We start from the raw sequence: 27,586 nt of genomic DNA on the forward strand, positions 1-27,586 counted from the left end.
AACAGGTCTAGATTTTAAATGCATGATTTTGAAAAGTTTTTAGATTTGTGCTTTTATTTTGGTTCTATATGGTGCTGCTTGTGTAAGTTCAGTGAGAAAACATCACTAGGCCAGTTTAGCTCCTTTTGATTACAAATCATTCCAGATATAACTTCTATTTTTTTTTTGGGGGGGGGGGGAGGATTTCTGTTAGCACTCAACAGACAGGTCAGACCAGAAGTATGTGCGCTGTTCAGGTGGAATATTCACTCCACATTACTCATGGTGAAGTACATGTCATGGAAGTCATATGGCAGCATTTCTGCTCTTTGATTGGCTGACAAAACTGAGCATAAAAATAAGAAAAAATGAATAATTAATAGCAAATCCTAGGGTGTACCAGTTGAATACAGTGCTTCCCATGTGAATAACCACTCTCCAAACATTGCAGCAAGCAGACCAAGGACTCTCAAACATTCACAAGTCTCCCACACAATCTTCTGCAGTTTGAACAAATCAGAAATGTCACTTATATAAGATTCACATTTGGCAGCTCGGAGCATCATTTCACACCTTTAGTTTTGGATTGGTTTGGTTTATTTTTAGAAAAAAGATTAAGGTTATAGAATTATCTGTTTTCTTTAAAAAAAGCAGGTCTTCTCTTCAGCCACAATACTTCCCTGAGGGTTTGGCTGAATTCAGACTATTATTACTACGTTTTTAAAAGTTTTGAGTATCAGTAGACTGTAGAACTGTTTGTATGTGTTTGCCATTTTGGTACCAGCTCTGTGACTTAACAGTTAAACACAGATAAACTTGTTCTCGAGAGGATGAAGGAATAATTCAAAGGTTGTTTATGCAAGATACAGTATTTCACCTGAATTTAACCTAAAAGCATCCATTTGAAGATGTATAACAGCTGACACAGCCACTTACATAATAGGTAGTTTCAGTTACTGATTTGCTAATGACTGTTTTGCCCTTGCGCAGTTTGTTCTCAGTTTCTTCATTCCCCTCCTCCCTAGTTGCCATACTGTTGTATCTCTTCCTCTTGTCGACATCTGCTCTAATTCCCAGTAGGAGAGTCTGAAGTTACCAGACTGATTAACCCAGGGAACTGTTAACAGGCAGTGCATTGCAGTCTCTCTCCTGGGTACCAAGAGGAACTGGGATTGCCAGGGAACATCTGAATGGCTATTCCCAGAAGACAGGAGCCAGAGATGGTCTCAGGCCAAACTCCTGGAGAAAGTGACAACTGCTCTGGAAGACTTGGGCTTAATCTGTGATGGAGATATGGTATCTGTGATTCCACGGTGGCTATCTTGCATGTACACAGAACAAGAAGCTTTTATTGATTCTCCAGCCTCTGTCAATTGTAATTGCATCAGCATTTCTACAGATACTACATCTGAGCTGAAGGAAGAACAGGCTGGGAAGCGGGATTTCAGCAGACTGTGAATCTTTGAAATGGATGAGGGACAGACAAGTCTAAAGGGGTGGAGCAGCATTTATAAAGGCCTATGACTAAAGAAACAAGGAGAGCAGAGAACAGGAAGAGAGAGAAAAAAAAGCAAGTCGTATCCCAGAGGGATGACAGGAGCAGCTGTGGACGTCTTACTCAGAAAGATGAGTGAGAGGAAATGAATGCTTGGTCATACAGGAGGTGAGCAAGTTTTTGCTACTGAAGTTCCATTTTTAGCTCCACGCACCTCTGGGGGAGGCTTAATGGGAAGCAGGGGTTATTTGGGGCTTCTTTGTGATAAGAAGGGTTATAATTAAAGACTATTTAAATGGCTAGTGACTGGCTGATTGTATACATGCTCATTGTTGGGATTTCTCGGTTCTGTCCGGGTGTCCTAGCCAGCTTTAGCCTTGCTAGCTCAGGGACTGACTGTGATCAAACCAGAGCAGCAAAGACTTCAGCGCAGGTTAAGATGTGTTCACCTACTTCCCTGAGCAGGTTTGGCAGCCTTTGCAGTACTTGAAGCTTCTCTGGCTGGATGAAAACCAGTACAGAAGGGAAGCTAAGGTATGTCAGTGTTACTCTATTCTTGCAGCTTGTGGTTTGAAGCTATGGATTCCTTCAACCATGGCTCAAAGCATCACACAAACAAAGCAGTAAATGTCAAGGTTCTTGCAAGAAATTGTGGAAAACAGTTTCAACACTGAGAGATTCCAGGAGATGAGAAAAGCACCTGGAAAGACAATCAGTATAGCAAAGTCTGGGGCAGGAGCAAAAGGAGACATTAAGCAATATCTGAAAGCTCTTGAGGGCAGGGTTTGCCTTTTTTCTACCTCTTGTGTAGGACTGAACAGATTGTCAGCACTTCCATAATACCTCCAAGTACTGCTCCTTTCTGCAATAGAGAGCAGAGAGGCACAGACTTGCGATCTACTTTGAGAAGAAGGAAAAGTGGTTCTGGCTAGTAAGAACTAGAAAAAAAATACAGGAGGCAGAGTCTGATGCATGCCAATTCAAATTCATGCACAGCACAGCCAATCAGAAAATGCAAAGAAGAAATTCTGGGAATTTCTTCTTTTTCCATAGCTATCCACAGAAGCTTGTCTGCCTTTAGGTGGGAGGGGGAATAGAAAGAAAGTGCTGCTGAGGGAGTTTCTCCAAAACCTGAGGAGGCAAGTCATGCTGATTTCAGAGTGAGGTAAACTGCGGCTTAATAAAACTGGGTTGATATGCTGTTGCCCATGTGATAAGAGAGAACGTGTAGGAAGATGATTTGACAGAGTATCCTGGAGCATTCCTGGGAAATGCACACCATCCATGCAGGTACAAGTGACAAAAGTAAAGCAAGATTTACTAAAAAAAAAAAAAAAAAATCAAGTTTAAACTGTAGACCTACAAAGCCTCCTGAAGAGAACGAGGTGCAGGATCTGCTCCATAACCCTTCCACTGCTAGGGGAAAACAATGCCAAAGGCCTCTTTTCTTAGCTCTCAAACTGAAGAAAGGTATAGAGAAAGGAGAGAGACTCTGGAAGGCAGAGAAGTTTGGGAATAAGAATATCAAATAGTGAAAGACTTAAGTGTGAGAGATTGCAATAATATGAAACAAATGCAAAGAGGGAAAAAATAGCTGAAAGATAGCTTGTGCAGTTAGTGGACAGCAAGTTAGCATGCAGTTTGCAGTGTGGTATGGCAGCAAGGAAAGCTGCTGAAAGTACAAGGGTGTTGATGGGTAATCTGTTTTAGGCCTCTCAGAGCAAGCAATTTCAAAGAATCAGGAAATTCTTCATGAATGAGTTGCTAAACATCCCCTCTTGTTCCTATGGAAGCTAAACAGCACAGCTGCTTGTTGGAGCTTCAGTCAGCTGCAGGGTCACCGCAAAAGTACTTTGTGAGGAGAGGAAAAAAAAAGAATGTAATTTAGAGAATGGAAAGAACACTCTTATCTGTCTGGTCAGACTGATCTCACTAATTTCATTGTTTTTACAAGAAGTTCAGACACGGTGGCACCTCTTGTTTTGGACATTTAAAATAAAGTTGGACAAAATATTAGTATTTGAGCTGTAGAGAACTAGCCAATCACAGCAAGAGGAACTAGCTAGAGATCATCACTACAATCCTGCAGTTTAATCTCTGCTACTCTTTTTTTAACTGAAGCTTGTTATGACAAGTGTAATCAAGGGTAGGCACAATGAAAGTTTTATATACTGAACATTGTCTGAAAAGTTCATCTGCTTAGTGTCTAAAGTGGCTGAAGTTAGCATTACAAGTAGTTTACTCTATGGAGAGCAAATAAAACTTTTGACATACACCAGAAGAGGTAAACATTCAAGAACAGAGATAATAATCTGGTAACATATTTCCCTAAGGGCCTGAGTCCATTCCACAAGGAATACTTTATTCATGGAATAAAGTTTTTGCCCGTGGTTAGTAGCCAAAATCTCTCCTCTCTGCCTGCAGGATACTTTTTGTACCTCTCTGCTGTCACTCTAAGCTGGTGCTGATACTAAAACAGGCACATATTCAAGAGAACTTTCTTCATATAGTCCAATTTTTGTTTATTTCAGCCAGCTATCAAATGGGTGAAAACTTTATTATTCTAATCCATGCTGAGTACATATAGAAATCAACGCTACTGTAGAGCCAAGGGTCAAGAATGTGGGTTGTAGACAGTTCCTGTAATACATGGCATCAGTGTAAAGGTTTAGAAGCAAAATGATAGATTCCTTTTTCTTACCTGTGCTGTTTTGGTCAACAAAATGAGATGTCGTTCCATTCAGCCAAACTGTGAAACAAACTGTCCCAGGTAAAGAAGCTTGAAGACTATTGTAGAAGGCATCATTCTGTGTAAAAAGTAACATGTCCGGAAGGTGTATTCAGCCACTGACATTTGCCATTGCTATACCAAGTGTGTGATAAACTTACTCCTTCCCCCCATTCATTACTACTAACAGACCTTTGCTGCCCCCCCACCCCTTGCAGATAGTTATAGTAAGGTCTTTTTTCTGCAGCTCCAAGGGACTATTAATGTTACTTCCATAATCTGCCTCTGGATGTTGAAAGAAACACCAACATACTTTAACCAGAGAGTTTTATTCCCCTTTTCTCCCATTTTGGGGTATGACATGATAAATGAGCAAGTGCAGACAGAAATGGCATCTTGCTTGAGGGACACTTGTTTGTATATCCAGTTCTTCATTTCCTGCAGAAAAATTTCATGGCTGGTTCAGAAGGTGTTGTTCTGATGCATTGCCAGAGAATCTCTACGCTGAGGCCTGCAGCCATAATGAAGCAACAAAGAGTTTGTCTCGTGTATGTTCATTGTGCAATAATTTCATTGTCAAGCATTTATAGTTGTCATTTTCTGTTGCACAATATAAAATGGAGAGAGAAAGAAAAGGGTGACGCACACAAATGAACATGGCAGAATTAGTTTGTGTCCTGTTTTAGGGGGCTTCTTTGTTTTTTACCTCTGCTTATACCACTGACAAGTAGCATAGCTTTGGCCCTTAATTTAACAGCCAATAGACTATTTTTAATAAGCACATTTTTTCTACCCCAAAATAGTGGCTTATTTTAAGTTTAGAACATTATCCAAGTGTTGTTTTTGTACTAAAAGACATTTAGTACAAAAGATGTTTCACTAGCAGCTGTTTAATAGGATTCTCTTCTTTTAGGAGAACTTTTTAAGAAATAGAGATTAATGTTCGTAATGTTTTGTTTTTCTAAAACAGATTCCAACACAAAACAATTGTCAAAGAATAAACAGACTATAAAGATTGGAATTAGTCAAAATCAGAAGGGTGTGTTTTCCTTTACCCTTGTCTTTTCTCCCTTCCTTCTGAATTCAATTTCAGAAGAAGTTTCAGTTATCTTTCGTTTTGGAATTTGTGAAATATTTTCAGTTGCAGTGTAATAGAAAACCCAGTTCCCAGTCCTTAGTTTAGAAGGAAGACTGGAGCTCTGCTGTTCAGATTTGCAGCTCTAAACAAAATCATCCATATCCAGAGCATTAGACAGTTTCATATTATAATTGACATCTCACAAACAATAGCATAGTGCTCCAACTGGGCAGAGGTCTGTACCAATTACACATGCAATCCCAGGCATTCATGTTCAGCAGTTCCAGAATTCTGAATATATTTCCACTTTATTTATGCTATAAAACCTTTTTTGCAGCTCTTTAGTGTTATAAAAGCAAAGTGTACTGATTTAAATAAAGTATCATGGTTAATAGCTCAGATGATTGAGTCTATTCAATTCATAACATCTGCGCGTGGGCTACCCCACATGTATTAGATTCTTAATGCATGTGGAGTAGCCCACTGCAGATGGGCAATGCAGTCTTGAAGCAGGAAGAAGTTCACTGCCATTTTACACTCCCCAATAAGCAATGTCTGCCTTACACAAACTGAATAGCTGATTATTTCAGGTTACATTGAGGTATGCAATTCCTCAAGTACACCTGTACAACTTAATGGCTTTAATTATTGACAATCATGCAATCTTCCAGAAACCATGAAAAGGAGGGAGAAAGATAGTTCCTTGATAGAAAAGTTCAGAGCAGAAAGCTAAAAAGTTATTGTGACCATTGCAAAAAAAAAAATATATATATATATATATATATATCAAATGAGCAAACAAAAAAACCACAATCAAACTAACCTGAAGTGTAACCTTAACATTAACTTGTTTGTCCAGTTCATTCACTTCCTATTCCTTGGATCATACTTTGAATAATTTCCATGATCTGTTTCTTAGTAAGTCCTGCCCTTTTTGATGTCATCAATTTAATCCTTATAGGCTGGACAGCTCCCAGCATATGTTCAGTTAGAAAAGTAAATCTGAAAGCTGTGGGCCAAGACTTGTCTTCTGTTCAGGATACAGCTGAAGACTGACTTTAGTGGTTGCTCTGAATACTCTCAACAAAGATAGTTTCTGCCAAGGTACAGTAAGGGTGTTTTGACATTTGATCTGAGTTGTTTTAATGTATATTTCTGTAGATATGTATGATTTATATGTAGATAAATATTTTTGCACACATTTAAATATTAGACTACATGATGTGTGTAGGCTTTTAGTGTGTGTTGAGCATTGAGTTAACATGACATAGCAGCTGAGACAATACATGAACATACACCTTTCAGCCACTGCTTTATAGCTTCCTGACTTTGATAACCTGCAGCCTCTGGAGGCACTTACCATAGTTAGGACAGGCAAACATTCACTGTTACGGGTATCACTTAGTTCCTGACTGCAACTGCTATTTAAATAAACGTAGTGCTAGGCTGACTTGGAAAAGCAGTGGAGAAAGAGGATGTTCTGTTGCTAGTATGTGTTTTGAAAGATTCCCTGTGTTATTTTACATTATCTTACAGATTTCCATTTCAGTAATTTTAAGAATGAAGATTTAAGTAGTATGAGCTAACTAGGCATAGCCTTAGGAGCTGAGTCAGAATTTCTAGAAACTGTGGATTCTCCCTGAAAGGCATGATTTGAATGTTCACAGGAGTTTTCTTTGATTCAGACTGACACATTGAAAAAGTGTATTTGACAAAAAGATTTACTTTTTCATTTACCTTTGCTAAATATTACCTTTTATTCTACTTTTCCTCATTAAAACAAGACTACCTGTGGTTAGGTTATTGTAAGTGACATAATTTCACTTTCATGTTGTAGAAATTAAAATTTTGTGTGAAATTACAGTCTTAAACTTTAAATATTTCTGAAATCATTCAGTCTATATCTTAATATACACTGCAGACTTATTTTCATTTATTCCTATTGAAGTAAAATGAAAAAGAAAGGGTTGAATCTGATTAAGGTTAAACATAGGATTTACCTTAAAAATCTAATCTAATAAAATTATATAAAAATTAATGGTAACTAATCTACCGTGAGTTCATTTCTAGATTTTGCCACAGATACCCTTTTGGGCTGAAGAAGCATTTCAGTGTAAACCTTCAACCGCAAGATCGGCGGACAAAAGTTGTAGCCAACGGCTCAGAGCACTATGGCTGTATGGTATCCACATAGGAATAAGAGTTTAACCATATTTAAACAATGTAGAAAGCAGTGTTTCCTGCTAGCAAAATTAGAATGATTAATTCCCCTTTTTTTAAAAAAAATCACACGCTATTTTATATGTTGTTTTGCCTAGACTTCCTGTACTTGTTCTAAGTTACATCTTTCTAAGAAAAGTGAAAAATAATTTGTTATATTTAATTATAAAAGCATATAGGTGCATTATGATTTTGAGGAAAACACCTTGCAATAAGCCAGGTTTTCTTGTCAGACAATACATTTTTGTGACCTATTTCTCATAAAGCTAACCGATGTACAGCTTTTGGAGTGGTCTTCAGTTTAAGGATTATTCTTGGTCTTACTAATATCAGTAGGTACACATAAGGGACTATCCTAGTGGCTTGTAACTCCTTTAAGATATCATTTCATCTGAAGTGTCTCAGTCTAAAGAGCCTTGAGATGAAACCACATTTCAAAGTGGAGGGCTCTCACTGAGGATGAGGTTAGGGAGCTAATGTGTATCCACTGAGCTGCTGTAACCTCACTAGCACTCCACACTGAGCCACTACCAAACCCTTCTGGGCCCAGTTACTCAGTGAGCATTTGTTACAGCAGTGCTTTAGATATTATTTTTGTGTACTAGTTACCACAACTTCAAACTCTGTTACTGTATTTATAAGATTTATCTGGAGTTAAGGTTGGATCAAAGTGTTGTCCTCAGCAAACTCTTCCCTTAATAGCATAGTAGGCAGGGTGATTCATCAAGTACTGTAATGTTGGAAACTCACATATTACAGAACTTGATGTCATGGTTCAGTAAGTGGCAGTACCTCACAATTAGTCCAATGTCCTATGTTGGTGTTAAAGCCAAAGAAGATGCCTTTGCTGGTTAAAACATATAAGCATAAATATTTTTTGTTCTTTTTCTCAGCATGAAGCCCAAGATTATCTTGAGTAGCTTAATGGACAGTATACTTATTTTGACAAAGGACATGGGGCTTTTGATTTCCAGTTATGCCAGTTGTTGTGGGTGATTTTCAATTTCTTAAAAAAAAAAAAAAAAAAAAAAAAAAAAAACTTCATTTTCAAGTCTGTAAAATAGAGATAAGGATAGGACCTCCTTTTTAAAATTTTTTTCAAGCTCTCTGGAGTAAACTATTTATGTACAAGATAGGTGGCAAAGTTTCTTTTAATACTAGAAATTAACATTACTGTGGTCTTCCAAAATATCCCAAAGATGTGTTGTTGTAAGTAGCGGCTGCAATGCTTTATATACACAGTACAGTTTGTTTAATTGCATTTTGGCACTGGAAATTTCCTTTGTGGTTTCAAATAAAGTAGTGTTTTTCTTCACTTCGTTTTCTAAATACTTGGTTCTGCTCATCTGGGCTATAAAACATCTACTGTATTTCATCTTGGAAGTGGCTGCATTGCAGGGATGGCTGAAATTACTGGTCACTTCCATTCTGCAGGACAAAAGGTCATGTAAAAAGTATTGTTAAACATAGATCCTAATTTGTCCCTTTAACACATTTGGAAGTGGGGCTCATCCTTCAGTTCTTTCACTTCAGGATGGAACCATACTACTAATTCTAAGAATTTGTTTTTCCATGGCTAGTAGCCCAGCATCTTTTACTAGCTAAATATTCATATTAATGAATCAGCTACAGATCTGTATAAATAAACAATGACAGAGTGTTTCAGAATTAAATGCTGATCTATAGTATCCTTAGGAAGAAAGAAGAAAACTACACATCCCTTTAGCTGCAGACTTCTTAGTAGCACATGTATTAGTCATTTTAACTTTGTATACCCATATAAACAGAGTTATCATACTATGAGTATGGTAGAGTCACTTGAAGTTACTTAGGTAGCAGTATGCAGAACAATTGACTTCTCTGCTACTTCCTGGTGTCCAGACTCTGGAAAGACAGGATGAATGTTAGCTCAAAGTTATTTTCAGCTTTTGCAAAGAGTAAACTCATCAGTGCCCTGTTTCAAAAGTCCATAGAGTGGCCATGCTCTTTCTAGCAAGCTAATAACTCCCCCACCCTTTTGTTTTTTATTGATCAGAAACAGGCTTAGAGGATGGAGCAGGAAATGGCAAGAGATGAAGAAGAGAAAAAAGAAGGTTTGATTGAGTTTTATGACTCCTTCAAGGATATGTTTGAATTCTTCTGTAAAAACACAACAATCCATGGCACTATCCGCCTGGTATGCTCAGACAGCAATAGGATGAAAACAGCTTTTTGGACTCTGCTTTTACTTGCCAGCTTTGGCATGTTATACTGGCAATTTGGACTTATGTTCAGCCAGTACTGGGCCTACCCCGTTGTCCTAACCATGTCGATGCACTCAGAGCCCAAGATGTTTCCAGCAATAACTATCTGCAACCTGGACCCATACAGGTAATCTGTGCTTTCGTGATGGCTGTAATAGTGTCTTTAAAGTTACAAAGGTTCAGAAGAAGGGAGCAACCTTATTTTATGATTTCAGACCTGAGGATTATTTACTATTAGTCCAAGTAGGAGGACAGTAGATAGACCTCAGATATGGATAGGGTCTATATTTCCAAACTGTTTTTGAGATCAGATCTTGGCCCAGAATTAAGCAACCATACATAGCACTTTATATCACATATCTTTTCAGGATAGAATGAACTCTACCTTGTGACTTGGTACAAGTTGTTAACTGATTTTTTTTGTTGTTGTTCTGATTAGAACAATCTTCCCTGAATACATGGCTACCACATAGTAGTTTATAGCTAAATTATACATCACTGGAACAAGAAACCAAGTTGCAGCTAAATGCAAGCTAAAGCTGATTCTACCTGGCCATCTGTACAAATGAATGAGTTTATGGAAACAGTCTGATTTCCATGGAACTTTTTGGCTGTGCTTACCAAGCAAGGCTCACATAGAAATAGTAAGTTATCAAGAGGTTTCTAATTATGTAGCAAATGAAGTATGTGATTTCCTGAGAGTAGTTATCAAATCAGCTGGCAGGAATACCTTTTTATGCAGCTGATGCTACATGGCTGCAAATTCTGAGATTTTTCAAAAGAGAAGTTGGGCAAATGAAAATTCAGCTACTAGAGTTCATTACAAATTAATATCTTGAAGTTAGGTACACTCAGCATAGCACTACTGGCTTTTCTCACAAAAAGAGCTGCTCTGTGTAGACCAGAAAAGTAACCTTTCCATAGATACCATGGATACATAGAATTTTTTTTCTGACAGAAACATAGATATTCAGAAATAGCTATTATTTCTGTTCCTTACAGATTTGAACTGGTCAGTGAACATTTGGTTCAATTGGATCAAATGGCAGAGGAATCTATCGCTTTTTTATATGGCATCAGCACATCAGCCAGCTTATTCCACATGAATGAGAAAAACATCCAAGTAAAAGATTTGTCAAGCGCAGGCAATTTCAGCAGGCCCAACTTCAAACTGAGCCAAGATTTCTCACTCTTGAGAATATCTGACCACATTAATAAATCAGGAAAGAAATATTCCAAAGTGGGCTTCAGACTGGTAAGTGTAACAGCAGTGATGTTTTGCCTGTTCAACATTTTAATCTACCCATACAGGATATTGTCAGAATGTAGCACAGGCCAGTCACCTAATCCTTAGATCCAGCAAGCTGGGAGTAAAGAATAGTAACACAGCTGGCAGGGCAGACCCTCACCATCCGGGTCTCATCCCAAAGTACCTGAACAAAGCAAGACAGGCTGTCCTGGTGGTAGCCAGCTTTAACCAAGCATCTAGATCATTAGGCAAGCTCATGGTGATAAGCCGGGTCTAAGATCAAACCAGGAAGTTAGTCTGGAGAGCAGGATCCAGTTCAGTGATGCTAGGCAGGTACACAGCAACAAGGTACATCCAAAGTCAAAAGCTGGAAAGTCTGTCCATGAGCAAGGATCTGGCAGATGCAGGGGCCCAACACTCGCACAGCACAGCCAGAGCATGACATTAGGCCCAAGAGCTGAGCTTAAAAAGAGCTTGGGCCAAAGTTCAGGGTGTGGTTGGATGTCCAGCTGGCATTGGTCAGGGCCGTTAAGGCCTATTAGTGCACTCAGTGCCCTAATGCAGATCTCTCTAGATACATTTAACAACTCAGTGGGAGAAAAAAAAAAAAAAAAATATATATATATATATATATACACACATATACATATACAATTTCAGGGCTGTATAACAACATCTTGGAGGATGTTTCAGAAGAGGCCATCCCTACCTTTTATATTTTATGGTATTTGCCAAGACTCTTGTAAAGTGAAGCAGTAGCAATATCAATGGTCTTCCACAATCTATCAACCTGTGCAGTCCTTCTGACAATAACAAATTCAATAGAAAAAGGTAGCAGCAGACTATGAGAATCATTGTACTCCTTTCTAAAAATATTTAAAAAATCTATACTTAGCACGTGAGCCTAAAAATATCAGAGAAAGAGTCTGTCTAAAACAAGCTGTGAAGACTTCCTCAGTGTCCAAATGCTGTGGTACTGAGGGCACTAGAAATGCTGCAGATAAAAAAAAGATGACTATAACAAATCCAGAATACAATAAATGCATGTCCATGACTTTGAAGAATGTGAATGCATGAAGTTCTTCATCTCAAAAACAGAGTTAGCATAGACCTAAGAGCAAAAGGGAGTGGGACTGATGTGGCTTGAAAGGCCAACAATTTTTGTCTGATTATTACCATCCTTCCCTATCCTGAAGTCCTTCCGCAGGCACACTTTCACCAGGGTGTGTGGGTGTTCACATGTCTAAGGCCTGAGTAAGAACAAAGGAAGCATTTCTGGACTTGTTCCCTGATTCATGGGTTGTGAAGAATTCCCATCAGCCTTGTACTTCCTTCTTCCAGAGTTCCTGAGTTTGCTTGTCTACCTCTCTTCTCGGGCCTCTTTTCCCCCGCACTGATTCCACTGAGGTGAAGGAACAGACCTCATCCAGTTTCTGTGAGATTCCTGGCATGTAGCTGAAGTGCTCATAGATTTCATTTTGTGAAAAAAATATAGGTTTCCCTTGCCTGTGCCCAGTATTGGCTTCATCTTTGACTTTTGTAACCCTTAGAGAGGCTGTCATGTTTTGGCTGAGCTGGATAGAATTTGACTTCTTTTTCTCTCTCTCTTCTTTCCTCCCAGTGCAATGCCACAGGTGGGAATTGCTTCTACAAGACCTACTTATCTGGGATGGATGCAGTTCTTGAATGGTACAGGTTTCACTACATGAATATCATGTCCCAGATGCCAGTTATAATCAACATTTCTGATCATGAGGAGCAGATAGAAGATATGGTCTATTCCTGTCAGTATGATGGGGAGCCCTGTAGGCCCAGGTACATTGCTTTTTGAGATGCCAGTTGTGATTTCAGCAAAACACAAAGGCTTGGCAGACTGAAACTGAGCCTGCGCTGTGTTTGGCAGTCAGACTGCCAGACTTAGCGCTTGTTGTTCAGATCTGACTGAAAAAATGGGGAGACAATCTTCTATGATCAAACTATGGGACTGTGAACCCAGGAGTTAGCATACTCCCACAACTTACCTCTAAGACTGTGAGCAAGTGTCTTAGGCTGTCAAAGAAGCCTAAGAGAAACTCATTAGGAATTAAACCTTTGCTAGTACAAAGATGTATTGATTATACTGAATGATAAACAACGAATGTCTATCTGCATGGGAGGAAAGAAGCAGGATTTCTCAGATATACAGTGGATGAAAGCAGGATCTAATTTTGCTGTAACAATGAAAAGGGGGAAGCAAGGGGAAGAATAATACTCTCACTGCTCCACTGTAGCACTTAGCATAAGGCTTGGCCCCTGAACACAAGTATTATGCCGGAAAGGCCCAGGCAATGCCAAAAAGGACAGATGATCTTTGCATCCTTTTGTCTTAGAAGCAAAGAAGGAAGCATGCACCACATGCCCAAGATGTAGCTTTTTATTCCTGCTTTCTGCTGTCAAAAGGTCTTTCAAAGGCAGCGCTGACCTATAGCAGCCAAAATCAATACTGTGTCTCAGGCACATATTTGCAGGCCTAGCAGTTGTCAGCTGATGACATGAGCAAAGTTAACAGCAATGCACTCATCTATGACACAGAACAAGCAGAGGCAAATTTAAGTGTTTGTTTTGAGGCCCTTCAACAAAGAGGAGATGGATCTGCAGTGCTTGTTGTAGATCATTTTACAAAATAAGGTCCTGCCTTATCGTTTCTGAAAGCAATTGATTCATATGTTCTTTTAGAAAGGCATTTAGTGTGGCTGATGCTTTCATGCGACATACCTCTGTCTATGCACTTGATGATGAACATTGTCACTTTGGTACCAGTATTTATCCAACTTCCTCCTTAAAAACTTATAAACTGGTAGAATGTGAAGGCTGACTCGACCATCAAAGTTCAGCAAGACCATAACTGCTGAGAAAATGATAACTGCTGAGAAAATGAAAAGAGAGAAGTTATTTCTCCTAGCCTCCTATAGCATGGAGTTGGTCTCACACTTGAACCTGCCTGGCTGTTTAAACAGGCAAAGGACATTCAAGTAGCTGGTGGAAGGAAAAGCAAGTCAAACTCTGAATTTGACTTACGTGTTTGTCACTCTGGCTGTAACCTTGGGTGAGCAATGAATCCCTTTGTTCCTTATTTTTTCCTTGCCTCTGGTGAGTTAATAGCTCTTTCCCATAGGCATTCCTGTACACAAGCAGACATGCACACATCATTTGTGCTGCAAAGAAAGCAAGCATTGTCACTCCTAATTAAAACCCCTCAAAATCTCTCTTACTTTCAGTGACTATGTTCACTTTCACCACCCTGTCTTTGGAAGCTGCTATACTTTTAACAGCAAGGGGACAGACTCCTTTTGGACAGCAACAAAACCAGGAATTCCTTACGGTATGGTATTTGGCAAAGGGTTGGAAGAGGAGCTAATGTGAATATAATTTGGTGATGGATGAAATATGTGTCTTCTATAGATGACTAATTGACACTTAGCCCTCTCTTCTAGTTTGTTAGTACAAACCACGTACTGTATTTGCTTGCTTCAGTAGCCCCATGTATACAATGGCCAAATCAGCTGACTGTATACCTTAACTTATAAAAAAACAGAATATTATTCTAGTTTTAGAGCAGGCTTGTGCAATTACTAACTGACCACTCACCAGATCTCTAAGGAAGATCAGTGCCTCTTCTATGAACTAAGACAGCAATACTGATCATTCCTGAGAATTCAAGGCATGGTGGTCTTCCTATTTTGGCCCAAAATGCATTGTTTTACACTTCTCTTTTCTTTGATTTGCAGGACTTTCCCTTATCCTGAGAGCAGAGCAGAAGGATCACATCCCACTCTTGTCTACAGTGGCAGGTGTGAAAGTGATGATACACAACCACAACCAGACGCCATTCCTTGAGCATGAAGGCTTTGACATCAGACCAGGCATTGCAACTACAATAGGCATTCGGCAGGTTAGCTCCTTGCTCAAGAGCATTCTCCTTCCACTTGCCTTCTGTTTTGATTGATTGCAGAAAGTTGTGAGGAGCTGAACACTGTGACTGGCTCATACAATGGGCTTGTGAGGCTCTTGTGTCCTCTTCTTGATTGTGTGTATATCCTTATGCAAGCCCTTTTTCACTATCCACTGTGGTCAGGTTCCTGTATGTAAAACAAATTAATTCAAATGTACAAGTGGCCTTTCAGTCTCCAGTTAGGGCCTGATTTGTTCTTACACCCAGGCTCTTACCCCTTGTTGCAGCTGAACACAGGGGACTTCATGTATGTATAAGGATGTGAACAAGCATTCAAAAGTGATTGAGTTATTTTGACCTGAAGAGCTGCTGCTTGTCAGCTGTACTATTTGTCAGCTGTACTGTAGTGGCTGACCACATGTGCTCATCTATCTTGCCCTTTTCACCATGTATGTTTTGTTAGCAAGGTATAACTTTACTGCTCATATATTTTGCTGCATTTCCTGTCCTCTGTATGATCACCTGTCCAATTGAGTTTGGATGGTGATGGCTAAGTCCAATTAAAGTTCCTAATCACTCAGGCCTGTTTTCTGTGTCCACAGGATGAGGTGAATCGTCTGGGTGGCAATTATGGGAAATGCACAACTAACGGCAATGATGTGAATGTTAAACTTTTGTACAACAACTCCTACACCCTGCAGGTATTGTCAGAGTGGGTGACTGAGGCCTTTGAACAAACAGCAAGTAATTCCTACCTTATTCTTCAGAGAGCTTTTACAAATCAGCAGGTTCATTGCTGGAGATAGCAGAGATTCTTCTCCTGCCAAAAGCAGCTCACAGAGAGTGTTAGAACTTGGAATGTGCTTTACTGAGCAGGAGATATTCAGCCCCAGACACCAGGACTGTCTCCTCCTTCTAACGCAAGCATGACTGGGAGATGAGATAGTGAGTTAGTCAAGGCAGCTGAGCTGTTCTGGTGGGATGTTCTTGGGCCATCAGATATTTATTTTCATAAATATTTGCTCCTGGCTGAGGGTGTTTGAGTGGTTTAACTGAGCTGTTACCATATAGGAAGAAAGAGTGAGATGGAGAAAGTTCTGTCCCACTGAATTCTATACCCTTTTCAGAGGTAAAGCCAAGGAGTAAAAAATAAAGTCTGTAGTCTTTCAGTAGTAAAGAAATCTTAGGTCATCTTCTAGCAGCTACATGCTAAAGGGTAAAGTTTTGGGCACGTGCGATTTTTTGACTCATCCCCTCTTCTGTATTTTCTTTTTTTTCCCCCAGGCTTGTTTGCATTCCTGCTTTCAGCACATAATGGTTAGAAAATGTGGCTGTGGTTATTATTACTACCCGCTGCCTCCCAGTGCTGAATACTGTAACTACAACAAGCATCCTGCATGGGGTAAGGGCATAGGACTGCAGTCCCATCCTAGTCTGCAGGGAACACCTTCCTAGAATAGGGACGGTTATGTGACTCTTTGGATTACTACCCTTCAATTCTGTGCTTATTTACTGCTTATTTACTTACTATTTCCTCATATCACTGAATCCATCCAGATGGCAGGTACCTGTCTGTATCTGCAAGGATATCAGGTTATTTCATAAAATATTGTGATGATATCAAGCACTCTTTTCTTAAAGACATTGGTACAGGCTTTCCCAGGGCCAGTCTTATTATCAAGCTCTTTTATGTTACCAACACCATTGGCTGTACTGGTGTAAGACAAAGCTTTCATTCAGAGAATAACTTCTCTTGGTTTTCTGAGTGCTTTCTCCCCATGAGACCCTTGCAGCTTCCAGAGAAGGGTCATGGAGTGCAGGCAGACAATTACCTCTGCCGTTTGCAGCCATTCCAAACTGGGAGTGAGGTGAAGAACAGGTCTCTCAAAGAGCACTGTATGCCTGGGAAGGCCAAGTGAGGGCAGAAATTTTGGTAGCTCATTTCCTGAAGAAGTGTCTGAATGTGTTCCTCCCTATTTCTTCCACCAGGTCACTGCTTTTACCAGCTGTACAACAGGCTGAGGAATCATCACCTCAATTGTTTTGATCAATGTCCCAAGCCGTGTCGGTAGGTCTCAGAAGCAGAGCACAAAAAATGTCATCTTGCAGAGGAAAATGACATCAATGGAAATATGGACAACTTAGTGAAATATTTGCCAGCCAAATAGATGACTGTATTCTGGCATTTTTTGAACCAGAGATTCAGTTTGATGGCTGAACTTGCAGTGCTGAGAAAGGAAAAACATGACAAAATTAGGCAAATTAAACAAGAACTTTGTGTGTGCATGATAGCTGGAAGGGGAAATTGTTTCAGTTACATAGAAATGTTTTATTAAACCCAAATCAAAATCCTTCATGTCATTTTTCAGTCTATATTACTTTTGTGATTCACCTTTTTGCTATAGGTCCAGTTCAAAATGGAAAAACATCATTTTAAAGCAAAATGTCAAATGTTGTGAACATGTCGAGTAAAAATTGTCACTATTTTGCAACCATTCTAGTTTTCCTTCTGACCTGAACAGGTTTTAGGAAAGCTCTAGCTTTATTGTGTAAGCTGACTTACAAAGCTTATTCTAAGGTTCTCAACAGCAACCCACAGAACTTCTGCTTTGGGGAATCAGTCGGCAGTATTAAATTCCTTCATTTATTCACTTTTAAATGCCATAATCACAGTGATAACAATCTCCATTTTTGTCTTAACAGGGAATCACTGTACAAAGTGTCTGCTGGGACAGCTAAATGGCCATCAGTGAAGTCTCAGGTAGTCCATACAAACAATCTCTATGTGCAGAGAGGATACTGTGTTTAGTATGACTTGGAGAATATTAAGGTTAAGCGTGAAATCAGTGACTCAGGCAGCAGCAATGAAAAATACAAATAAAGCAAACTGGCCTAACTGTGGTGCAGGGGAAGGACCCCATAGCTAAGATGTCAGATGAAGAGTCTGGGTACATTCAATTCCGGTCCTAATCCAAACTTCCTTGTGACCTTAAGCAATTCACGTTACTGCCTTAGTTCCTACTTGCAATGGCATTAATGACTTTCTGATTCCAGTGGGGTGGTTATGGTGTAATAACTCCCTCATTACTCTTTGTAAGGTTTTGCAGGGCTGCAACGGAAACTCTGTGAGACTGTAGATGACCTCTTGCCATTTCTCATGTTCTAATGCTAAATGGGCATCCAGGTACATGACTAGGTGATTAATCCGTGTCACATAGAAGATAATGTAGATATGAATACAACCAGTACCTTTTAAGATGAAATGATTTAATAAGGTAGCTGTTAAAGGCAGAATTTAAGAGCCAGAATACTATATACACCTAAAATATCCGTGCATATTTCCTCGCTGCTCTGGCAAATATTAACACTTGATAGCTATCACTGTATGCCACAAACCAACCAATTAAATCTTTTTATTATTAACAATAGCCGCTTTATTGCTTATGAAATCTACCCTTACAATATATTAAAGATACCAAAATTCAGAAGACAGGATTACCAGTAACATACATATATTCTGTTGCAGGACTGGATCCGACAAGCACTAAGGCATCAGAATGGATATAACTCCACCAGCAACAGGTTAGTCATTGAGACAAGGTAACAGGTATTCTCTTCATTCTAAGATCTATTAAAATATGGATTAACTCTTCATCCTTGTGAAATTTATAGATGTTAAACTGGGAAAGGAGGTACAGGGTCATCCAATAAATTTCCCTTTTCCCTCTCAGTGCTGTAAGAGGGAAAAGGTCCCTTTTAGCACCTTTTTATAACATCACTTTCTAAGCTTGTGTTAAACACTCTCAAGAATAAAGCTTGAGTGAGTGGTGAAAACTATTGCCCAGCAATCCCTGAGTAAAATCACCGAGACCAGAAAGCCTGCTGTAGCTTCCACCAGGTGAATGCCAATCAGACATCTCACTCCTGCTAACTGCTTTTTTCTCCAATGCAGGAAGGATATTGCCAAGGTGACCATCTTCTACCAACAACTGAACTACAAGTCTGTGAATGAGTCTCCCTTACTCTCAGTAGGTTGCACTACATTAGCTCACAGTATTGCTATCTTTCATTAGTTGATTAATTCACTAATCACACAGTACTGTGCTGCATATGGTTGGAGGGAGGATTATTTTCAGCCCTCAGGATGGGACAAGATTTTTCTTCTTAAACAAGTGACTCAGAAAATTTCACAGTTTACACAGAGTCACACAAACTTGGTCCCCAAATGGCAAGTGACTAATTGGCCTGCTGGTAAACATGCAATAATTTCATGTTCCCAGAGCTCTGCTGTGTTTGGTGAACACAGTCCTTTGGTTCTTTCCACAGGAGAATTTGCTTCTGTCCAGCATGGGAAGCCAATGGAGTCTCTGGTTCGGATCCTCAGTGCTGTCTGTGGTTGAAATGTTTGAGCTGCTTATAGATATACTAGTCTTGTCTCTCCTCTTCTGCTACCAAAGGTTCAGGTCAAAGAAGATGTTAAAAGTAGCTCACACTCCTGCCATCCCCAGCGTGAGCTTGACACTAGAAAATTACCGAGCTGTGCAGGAGGAGGTTGGGAAAGGCTCCAGTTCTGCTCAGACTCACCTTCCTGTAGTGACCATTGCCATGGACAACAGTGACCTCCATCTGCACCTGATCTCCAGAAAGATGGAAATGCCAGCACTTTGCCCAGATACGGTGCTTAAATGATTTAGATACATGAAGAATGGCTCTTTGGAAGGGGAACTAAACAGCTAAGAGTGGTGTGTGTGCACAGAGTCTGGGAGACTTGAAGCTCCCAGAGTGCGTCGGAAAAGTGAGGCCACAGGGGCTCAATTGCTATCAGAAAGGCCACAAACAGAAATGTGCTACACATGATCTCTGAGCTCCTAGACACCTGAGTGTTTAGTGCTGAACTGGAGAATTCTTCTCCAGCTATTATAAGTTCATTATTAAACCTGTCTATATGCCCTTGATTCAGGCATAATGCAATGGTCTTTTCTTCTTAATGAATATTGTTGCGGGGGGAGACTGTAATGCTACTCTCTGGGGCAATTGTCCAGTTTGCAAAAAGGTCTGTTCATAGCTTCTAACTTTTAAACCCTTGTGAGGAAATCACCCTGTGGCTTCAAACCGGCCCACCTTCATTTCACAAATGTACTCAAGAGAAAAGTCAGCCTGCTTGTAAATGAGAAGGTTTCCAGTGGAGGCTGATGGTGGTCGTGTCAGTCAACATTGTCTTGAGGGTGATGGAAGCACAGCTGCAATCAGAACAGCCTCATATTCTAAGACATATCTCTGCCCTTAACCTACTACTATTTCATTTTGAGGACAAGGCACAGAATGCTTTTGCTGGGATACTTTTAGATTTAGCCCAGATTGTTTCAAATGGGACTCAGAGGAAAGAAGTTAGATGAAATGGGGTTGATCGATAACTTTTTTCTATCACTGGTGCTACCTGAGTTGTTTAGAAGATTAAAATAACGCTGCATTTTTGTTGCAGTCTATTTATAAATATAAAGGAATGTTTTAATGTTAATATTTGACAGTAACTTATGTGTACATAAAATAACAGATTTATCTTGATGATATTTGTAGGGAGCATTTTACTCTGTTCTAATCTTGTTACAACTTTCTTTGGAGAACAAGTTACAAAAAATCAGTGAGGGTTTTTGCAACTTTTTAAGTAATAAAATGCTCTGAATACTGATAGTGACTGAGCATTTTGTTTGATTTTGTTTTCTTTGCCTTCAGCCAAAATTTGGGTTTGTTACTGCCCTGGAGGATCACTTAAAAGACAGTGGATGATTTTTGCTTCTAATTTTTGACACTGGAAATGTCTCCTCCAAAATGTTCAAGCTTTATTCACAGAAGCCAAAAAGCTTAAGGCTAAATCATGAAAAGGGTTTTGTTTCCAAAGATGTTTAGGTGGGATGGTCAAAGTTTGCAGTCTGTCACTGACATCATTGGAAGCTAAGCACCAAGGTGTTCTTGAAAGTGAGCCCAGTCCTCTCACTGTGTGCACATCCCACCATACACCTCTGGCTTACCTAGTAGCATCTTCCACTGAGTCCTTGTGTCTGCAGCAGCTTGTGAAAGCTACATGCAGATATCTGGTTGGGAAGATATCAGCCTAACTTTTATGGGAAACATCTTGTCAGAAAGATTGCACTGTCTATTAAGCTGGTATATTGCTGTGGTTACTTTATCCTTTCTACAGCCTTATAAGCATGGAAGCTGTATTTATTTCTTCAGTTATGTTCAGAAAAAAGTGGTTATTGTTATTTGCCTCCCCATCAGGGGCTTCAGATAGCAAGTAAAAGTATTTCAGCAATTGAAGTGATGGTCCCATTCCCATGAAGGTTATAGCTGTTGTTCATAGACAGACACCTCTCTCTCCTTCTCCCTGTTTTCACTGTTTTTTCACCTACAATACTATCTTAATTATGATTATTCCCTGTTCCCTCTAACTCCTGGTATAGCACTGTCTCTGTGGAGTTTAGTGGCAAAACTCCCACAGACATTAATGGAATTACAGTGTGTCTTAATCAGATAAAATGGAACAACTCTCAAGAGGGTGAGAATCCTGTCTCTTTGGAGCAAAATTCATTTGGATTCTTCCCTTCAAGTCATAAGCCTGTGCCAGATAAATTTCATATTTTAAACCCTCTCATAATGAAATGCTCCAACAGCTCACCAAGATCTGGGATAAAAAGAATAAAGAAATGCATGTGAATTTTAAAAAAGAAATGTCTTTATTCTCAGTTCATATATATTGTTTGCATGTGAGATTTTTTTTCACTCCCACCTTTTCCAAAAACAATACGTTTCTTCACCTGTATGATATATTACATTTCAGCATGTCATAGTTTATATACATCATTCTGACAATATACTTTATTATGTTATGGTGCCTATACCTGTATAGTCCACACATAACCTTTTATTATTTTTGATAACTATGACATATTATAATAATAATAATACTGAAAGCCATGCCTTATAGAAGAATACAGCTCTCCTAACATTGAGATGCACAATTAGCATGAGATAGAGAGCTCCTGAGAGAAGTAGCCAGCTGCTGTTTTCAGGATTGATTATAAAGTCTCTGTGAAATCATTATTGTGTCTCCCAGTCCATGTTAAAGCGCTCTGTGGTAGAGGTATCTTAAGAGGTGAATTACCCAGCAAAATGAGGTGACTTGCCTTGTTTTTTCAACTCAAAGGTTTCACAGTGGATTGGTCAAGACCGGGTCCCCTGGTGCTGTCTCCTGAGAGGCTTTCTTCTATTCAGAACACAGAGAGCTGTGTGTGGAGTGCCTAATTCTATAGGGGATTGCATTCAGTGACCACTGTGGGAAATGGGTGGTACCTTAGACCACAGCAGGTGGCTGATGTCTAGTAATGAGCCGGATGAAGACGAACAGTCTTGCTCCACTTACGCTGTCATAAAACAGCATAACTAAAAGTCTGCAACAGTCATTTTCCTCCAGTTTTGGAGCACCGCAGACTTGGTCACCTCTTGACATCCTCAATGGTCTGCACCACTTGTACTTCATTTCAGGACTATAGTGCTGCAGTATTATAAAGGCTAATATTTGCAAACTCCCAGAAAGGGAGGGTTCTTCCAGAAATGGTGATGTAGAGATAGCATCAAGAGCTAAAAAATCATCTTGACACCCATTTTAGACTGCATTCAGGATCAGTAAGGAAAGGAAACCAGGTCTAAAGTCTGAGTGCAAGCCTACTCTGGAATTACTTTCAGACCCCTGGAGCATCTCTCATCATCTTGGTCAGGGCACAAAAGCAGGCATCATGGAAAACACAGGTTTCCAGCAGAAGCATGTCTGAATAGAAGACATCTTCCTTCAGCAGCTAAGCTCAGCTTGCCTGTCATACCCTCTCAGGCATCTCCACCTTTCTGTACTGATAGAGCTCGGGCAGCTCAGAGCTTGACCCTCCAGAGAAAGGTCTTAGCAGAGGAAGAAAGGAGGCTATCTGCAAGACTGGCTGAAATGCGGGCTTCTTCTATTGAGTTTTTCAGGATTGTTTGAAGCCATGTGAGAGAACTCTCGGAAGATGTCCAGATAGGTAGCATCTCCTGCAAAAATACACAGGAAGAGGCATTAGTCCCAGTATTTTTGCTTTCCCCTGCTTTGGTACCTCTCACTTATGGAGATCATGGTCAATCAGGCCAATTGTACTCAAGACTTACGACTCTGAAGATCTGGATGTCAGGAAACAGCTCTATGTGTGAATTAAAGACAGAGACCAGGAGCCTCAGTCCTTACCTTTGCACTGCCTCGGAAGATTCCAGTTTGACTTTACATTCTTTGTTAATACGAACAGGATTATTTCTAAACATGGATATGTAAAATTTTTCTTAAGACTTTTGCTTCACAACCAGATTTGGGATAATTCCTCCCTTTTCATACTATAGATATTTTCAGATATATAGGCCCAAGAGACAGTAGAGAGAGGTTTTTTCTAAGACTTGAAGAAAAGAGCTCTTCTGGAAGCTGTGTACTCTGAAATGCAAAGCTTTTCCTTGTAACATTCATGCAACAACAAGCTTCATACAGCCTGGGCTATATGAACTTGGAATTAGGCAGCTGGAGATGGTGTTCAGCCAGGAATAAAGACAGGATAATTTACTAGTTGTCTTTGCCTTCTCTTCTGGCAGCCAAAATTTTCACTGCTTCTTGTGGCAGCTGCAACAGCAATCCACCTGTGCTGGAAGAAAACAACCTCTTGAAGGGAACTATCAAATAGCAACAATTCTGCATGGGAGCTGACTCAAGGCCCTGTTCAAACTGCAAGTGAACACAAAGAGTTCAAGTCTCCTGGCCATGGTTCCATGATAGAGTCTCCCTTGATACATGGAAATTTTTACATTTATGCTGCAGTTCCAGAGATAACTAGGCACCCATATCCTGTTAATACTTATGCTTGCACATCTGCTGCACAGTGTTCTAGGGCAATTTCTGCTTTGGACTAGGCTATTGTGCTCATTTTTACCTGTGGTCTTACAAGGAGATGAACTGAAGTAGCTACAAGGGAAAACATAGGGGAAAGATTCCAGGTATTCATGTACAGCTACCTTTAATACCTCACACAGAGCTCCTGTGCCCTCTGATCATCGGAAGTCTCCAGGATAGTCACTAAGTGGGTAGGTCCACAGCTGTTGGGAGCTGCATAGCTCCAAGGTGCATCATCCATCAACACTTGTGCAGTGTTGAAGGAAGAGATGCTAACACAAAAACTTGACCCCACAAAGCCAAGTCAATAGCAGGATACGGTGTATCTTCATATTGCCTCACAAACTGAGTTGGAGAGAATGGTCTGAGTGCAGGTTTGTCTGGTTGGCTGAGAAGGGATGACAGGCTTGCACCTTCACTCCTCCATTCCCAAATGAGAGTGTTCCCTACCCTGTAGGCATCCTCCAAGAAGCATTTTTCCAGCTGTGCCTTTGCTGCAGAGTTGCAGGACAGATCTTCTGTGAATGTGGTGCTCCTTCCATGCACAGATGTCATTTCCAGCCCACAGGTGAGCACACTTACATTGGGACATGAGGAATCGCCTCTGTTTAGTATTTGGAGAATGCCTGGCCCAAAAGGTCTTGAGAATAACTGGTAGTCTTCAGCATTACCCAATTACCTACACGCAGGTGGCAAAAGCTTCTAATGTGAGCCCTACTGCCAGGCAGACATTAATAGGCTCTGTTGATTTTCAGGTACCACAGTTCTCAGAAAATGTCTCTTTTTGTGCCTTCCACAAAACTAACCTGACCCACTTGTTAGCTTCTGATTACAATCACTTGGGCCCACTCCTTAACTAGGGGGACTCAGCCTGTTTCCACTGTCCCTCACCAGGGCAGTCCAGATAAATATATCTGATCCCATAAAGATCAGATATAGCCTCACATTACAGTCACCTTGTAGCCTGTTAGACCACTGTCCCCTCCCACCAGCCACAAAGCCTCCATGACCCACAGAGGTCTGGCATCACACCAGTTTTCTAGCATTTTCATCTATTCGCCCACCATCCATGTCTCCCCATCCTCCCTCGGTAAAATACACTCCTGTATGCTCCCTTTCTGGGGAAGAAAAGAATACACTACACAGAAAAAATACCATATACACTACACAGAAAAAAAGTTTGTTTTTTTTTCCATGAGGAAAACAAAGAATCATCTCTCCAGGGATCATTTGGAATGTGTCTGCTGATAAATTTTCAAGTGTTCCTGGCAGCCATGGGTAAGTGTGGAACTGACTTAGTGCTTGGATCTGAAATGGGAGAAACTTTGAGAGAAAGTTAAGTCCTTCTGCAGCAGGGCAGTGTTTTGTAAAGCTGAGTGTTGAGATATAGGGGTCGATGTGAAAGGCAGAGAAACCGATTGACAGAGGTAGGAAGAATGCTGTTTGAACAGGTGCCATGGTTCAGGAATGGGTTTCTGGAAGTGATACACTGCATTGCAGGGCATCACACCTTAGGCTCACAATTATTCCATGCAGCCACAGTGTGAAGTTCTAGTTTCCTCTCTCTGGCATTAGCATCTATTCTTTAGTAGAAGAACACTGTGACAGCAAATGCATGCTCTGCTGAATATCGTTATTCCCATGATTCAGTAGCAGATGCAAAGAGCCAGTTTCCTATTTGCAATTTGCTCACCTTTTCCAGAAATCTTGGTGAGTGGTGAGGCCAGAACACAGCCAGATCCGACTGGCCAAGGGCTCCTCTCTCCCAGCACACTGAGCTCTCTTCTGGTGTAGAGACAATGCAGATGCCCATATGTCCCCTCCTTGCTCCCCATTTAGTTCTAGAACCAGTGGGATAACCACACAGTTATGCTAAGCTCCGGCTATGCTTAGCTAGTATGTAGTTTCTGAAGCGCCATGGCTGGCTTTAATTTAGAGCAGCTTCAAGAGCTGTTCTTATGCCAGAACTCAGGGTAGTGCAAACCTTCAGGTGGATATAAGAATCACAATTCAAATTTTAGACATATAATTGAAATAGGTAAGGTTATCAAGTGCAGTGAGCCACTGTTTATCTACCGAACTGTGGTAGCTGATCATGAGCATGCTCCAACAGCACATAAATGTGTTGGTATCAAGTTTAAGTTCATATTCTGTAGTAGGCCGAGTAGTCATGAGACCTGGTACTAGGGGTCTGCTGATGAAAGGTCACCTATAGAGAAAAAAACTCTCAAACTCTTTCTTCAGCCAGTTGTTGTGTAGCCTGTCTTGGTGGGGGCATAGGAGCATTTGAATACTTCCTTCAGTATTCACAAGTAGGTCTGGGCTACATCCTGTACTTTGTGTGGTATAATTTACACAAGTGCCAGGTAGTGTAAGTGATTGTGCTTCCCATGCATGTAGCCATAGCATTCATAGGGTATAAAGGAGAAAGGAGTCATGGCTTCTCTGCTCATCTTCAGCACAACTGGGGCAGACTAAAGAGCAGTAACTTCCAGGCAAAACTCATTCCAAGAGTAATCTCAAAAATCAACATTCTGTTATCAGCCTAACACTGGAGCTGTCTTGGCAAAAGAGAGCAGAGACTGATTCAGTGTTTTGCTCAGTCTCTGATGGGAACCAATGATGAATGTTTTTGAAGAGAGAGAAGAATTCCGAGAATGGCCTCAAGACTCAACAGTCTTCTACACCATGCAAGAGTTTTTTCAGAAGACCTGCAAGCGAACTATGAAGTGGTAACTTCCATCTGCAAGCACGCATATCCTGAAACTAAAAATGAAGTAACTGCAGCATTCGAAAGTATTACAAAGCTGTGACTACTTGACACAAAGACAAAGCATTGCTATTATGAGATTGTAAGTTTGCCTTGGATAGGCCAACTAGACCCCAGAAGCAGTTCAAATAGATTAGCACAATGATTTGCCAGTGATAAGTCTTACTATAATAAGCCTTGCTTTTGTGCTTAAACAGGTCACTAAACATAGCATTCTCTAACCAGCACAGTATACATTGAGTAAAATGCCCCCAAACTAGCAGTGCAATGATAGAGAGCATGTGCATCTGGAAGGAAAATGCAAGTAATTGTGATCCTCTGAGATAGTGGTACAGTAACCAAACCATGTTGATAAAACCACAAATATATCCTTGTTCAATGAGATCACTAATCCTCTTGCAAACTGATAAATTATCAGTTCTGCTAGTATTCTGCAGCAGTCAACTCCAGCTATGAGGATCCTACTACTGTGGCAAGTATTGGCCCCAGATTTTTTAAGATATTTAAGCAGTTACTGTTTACTAATTAAAAAAAGAAAGAGAGCCTTTTGTGAATCTGGATTTTCATATGCACCATGGCATTTCAGTCTTCAATACATTTACCATTGTGAGTTTCGGTGGAGAGAAAGCCTCCATTCTAGCCAGGAAAAAGCAATGCAGTAAAACAAAGGAGTGGCACAGAAAGTCAGTAACAGGGGCAGGAGTGGGCACTGTGCTTTTAATCTTATTGTAATATCAGAGAGTTCTCCTTCCACAAAAGCATTAAATGACTGCAGTGCTCCTTCTGATTTCAAAATATCCTTCCTATTAATTCCTTTATTAAATTCACAGGCCTACTTTGATTCATTTATTCCTATTTGTGAGGGTCTACTTGTCCATCCAAGGGAAAAACACTGGTTGTTCTGCCACTTCTCTTTTCTGCATGTTTTCCATGCTAA

At 40.2% G+C, this 27,586-nt stretch overlaps 1 protein-coding gene across 1 annotated transcript; it reads left to right on the forward strand.

Moving 5' to 3' along the window:
• Window positions 1–9,550: 9,550 nt before the first annotated feature.
• SCNN1D (sodium channel epithelial 1 subunit delta) lies at window positions 9,551–20,564 on the forward strand. The gene is made up of 12 exons (XM_062593724.1): window positions 9,551–9,870; window positions 10,746–10,998; window positions 12,614–12,807; window positions 14,250–14,353; window positions 14,760–14,923; window positions 15,526–15,624; window positions 16,208–16,325; window positions 16,913–16,991; window positions 17,627–17,684; window positions 18,450–18,505; window positions 18,876–18,951; window positions 19,250–20,564. Exons 1-12 carry the CDS (start codon window positions 9,551–9,553, stop codon window positions 19,610–19,612), a joined length of 1,884 nt encoding a protein of 627 aa, XP_062449708.1. The 3' UTR covers window positions 19,613–20,564.
• Window positions 20,565–27,586: the final 7,022 nt, after the last annotated feature.

The sequence above is a fragment of the Rhea pennata genome, chromosome 22 (genome assembly GCF_028389875.1).
Source record: "Rhea pennata isolate bPtePen1 chromosome 22, bPtePen1.pri, whole genome shotgun sequence".
Lineage (NCBI taxonomy): Eukaryota > Metazoa > Chordata > Aves > Rheiformes > Rheidae > Rhea > Rhea pennata.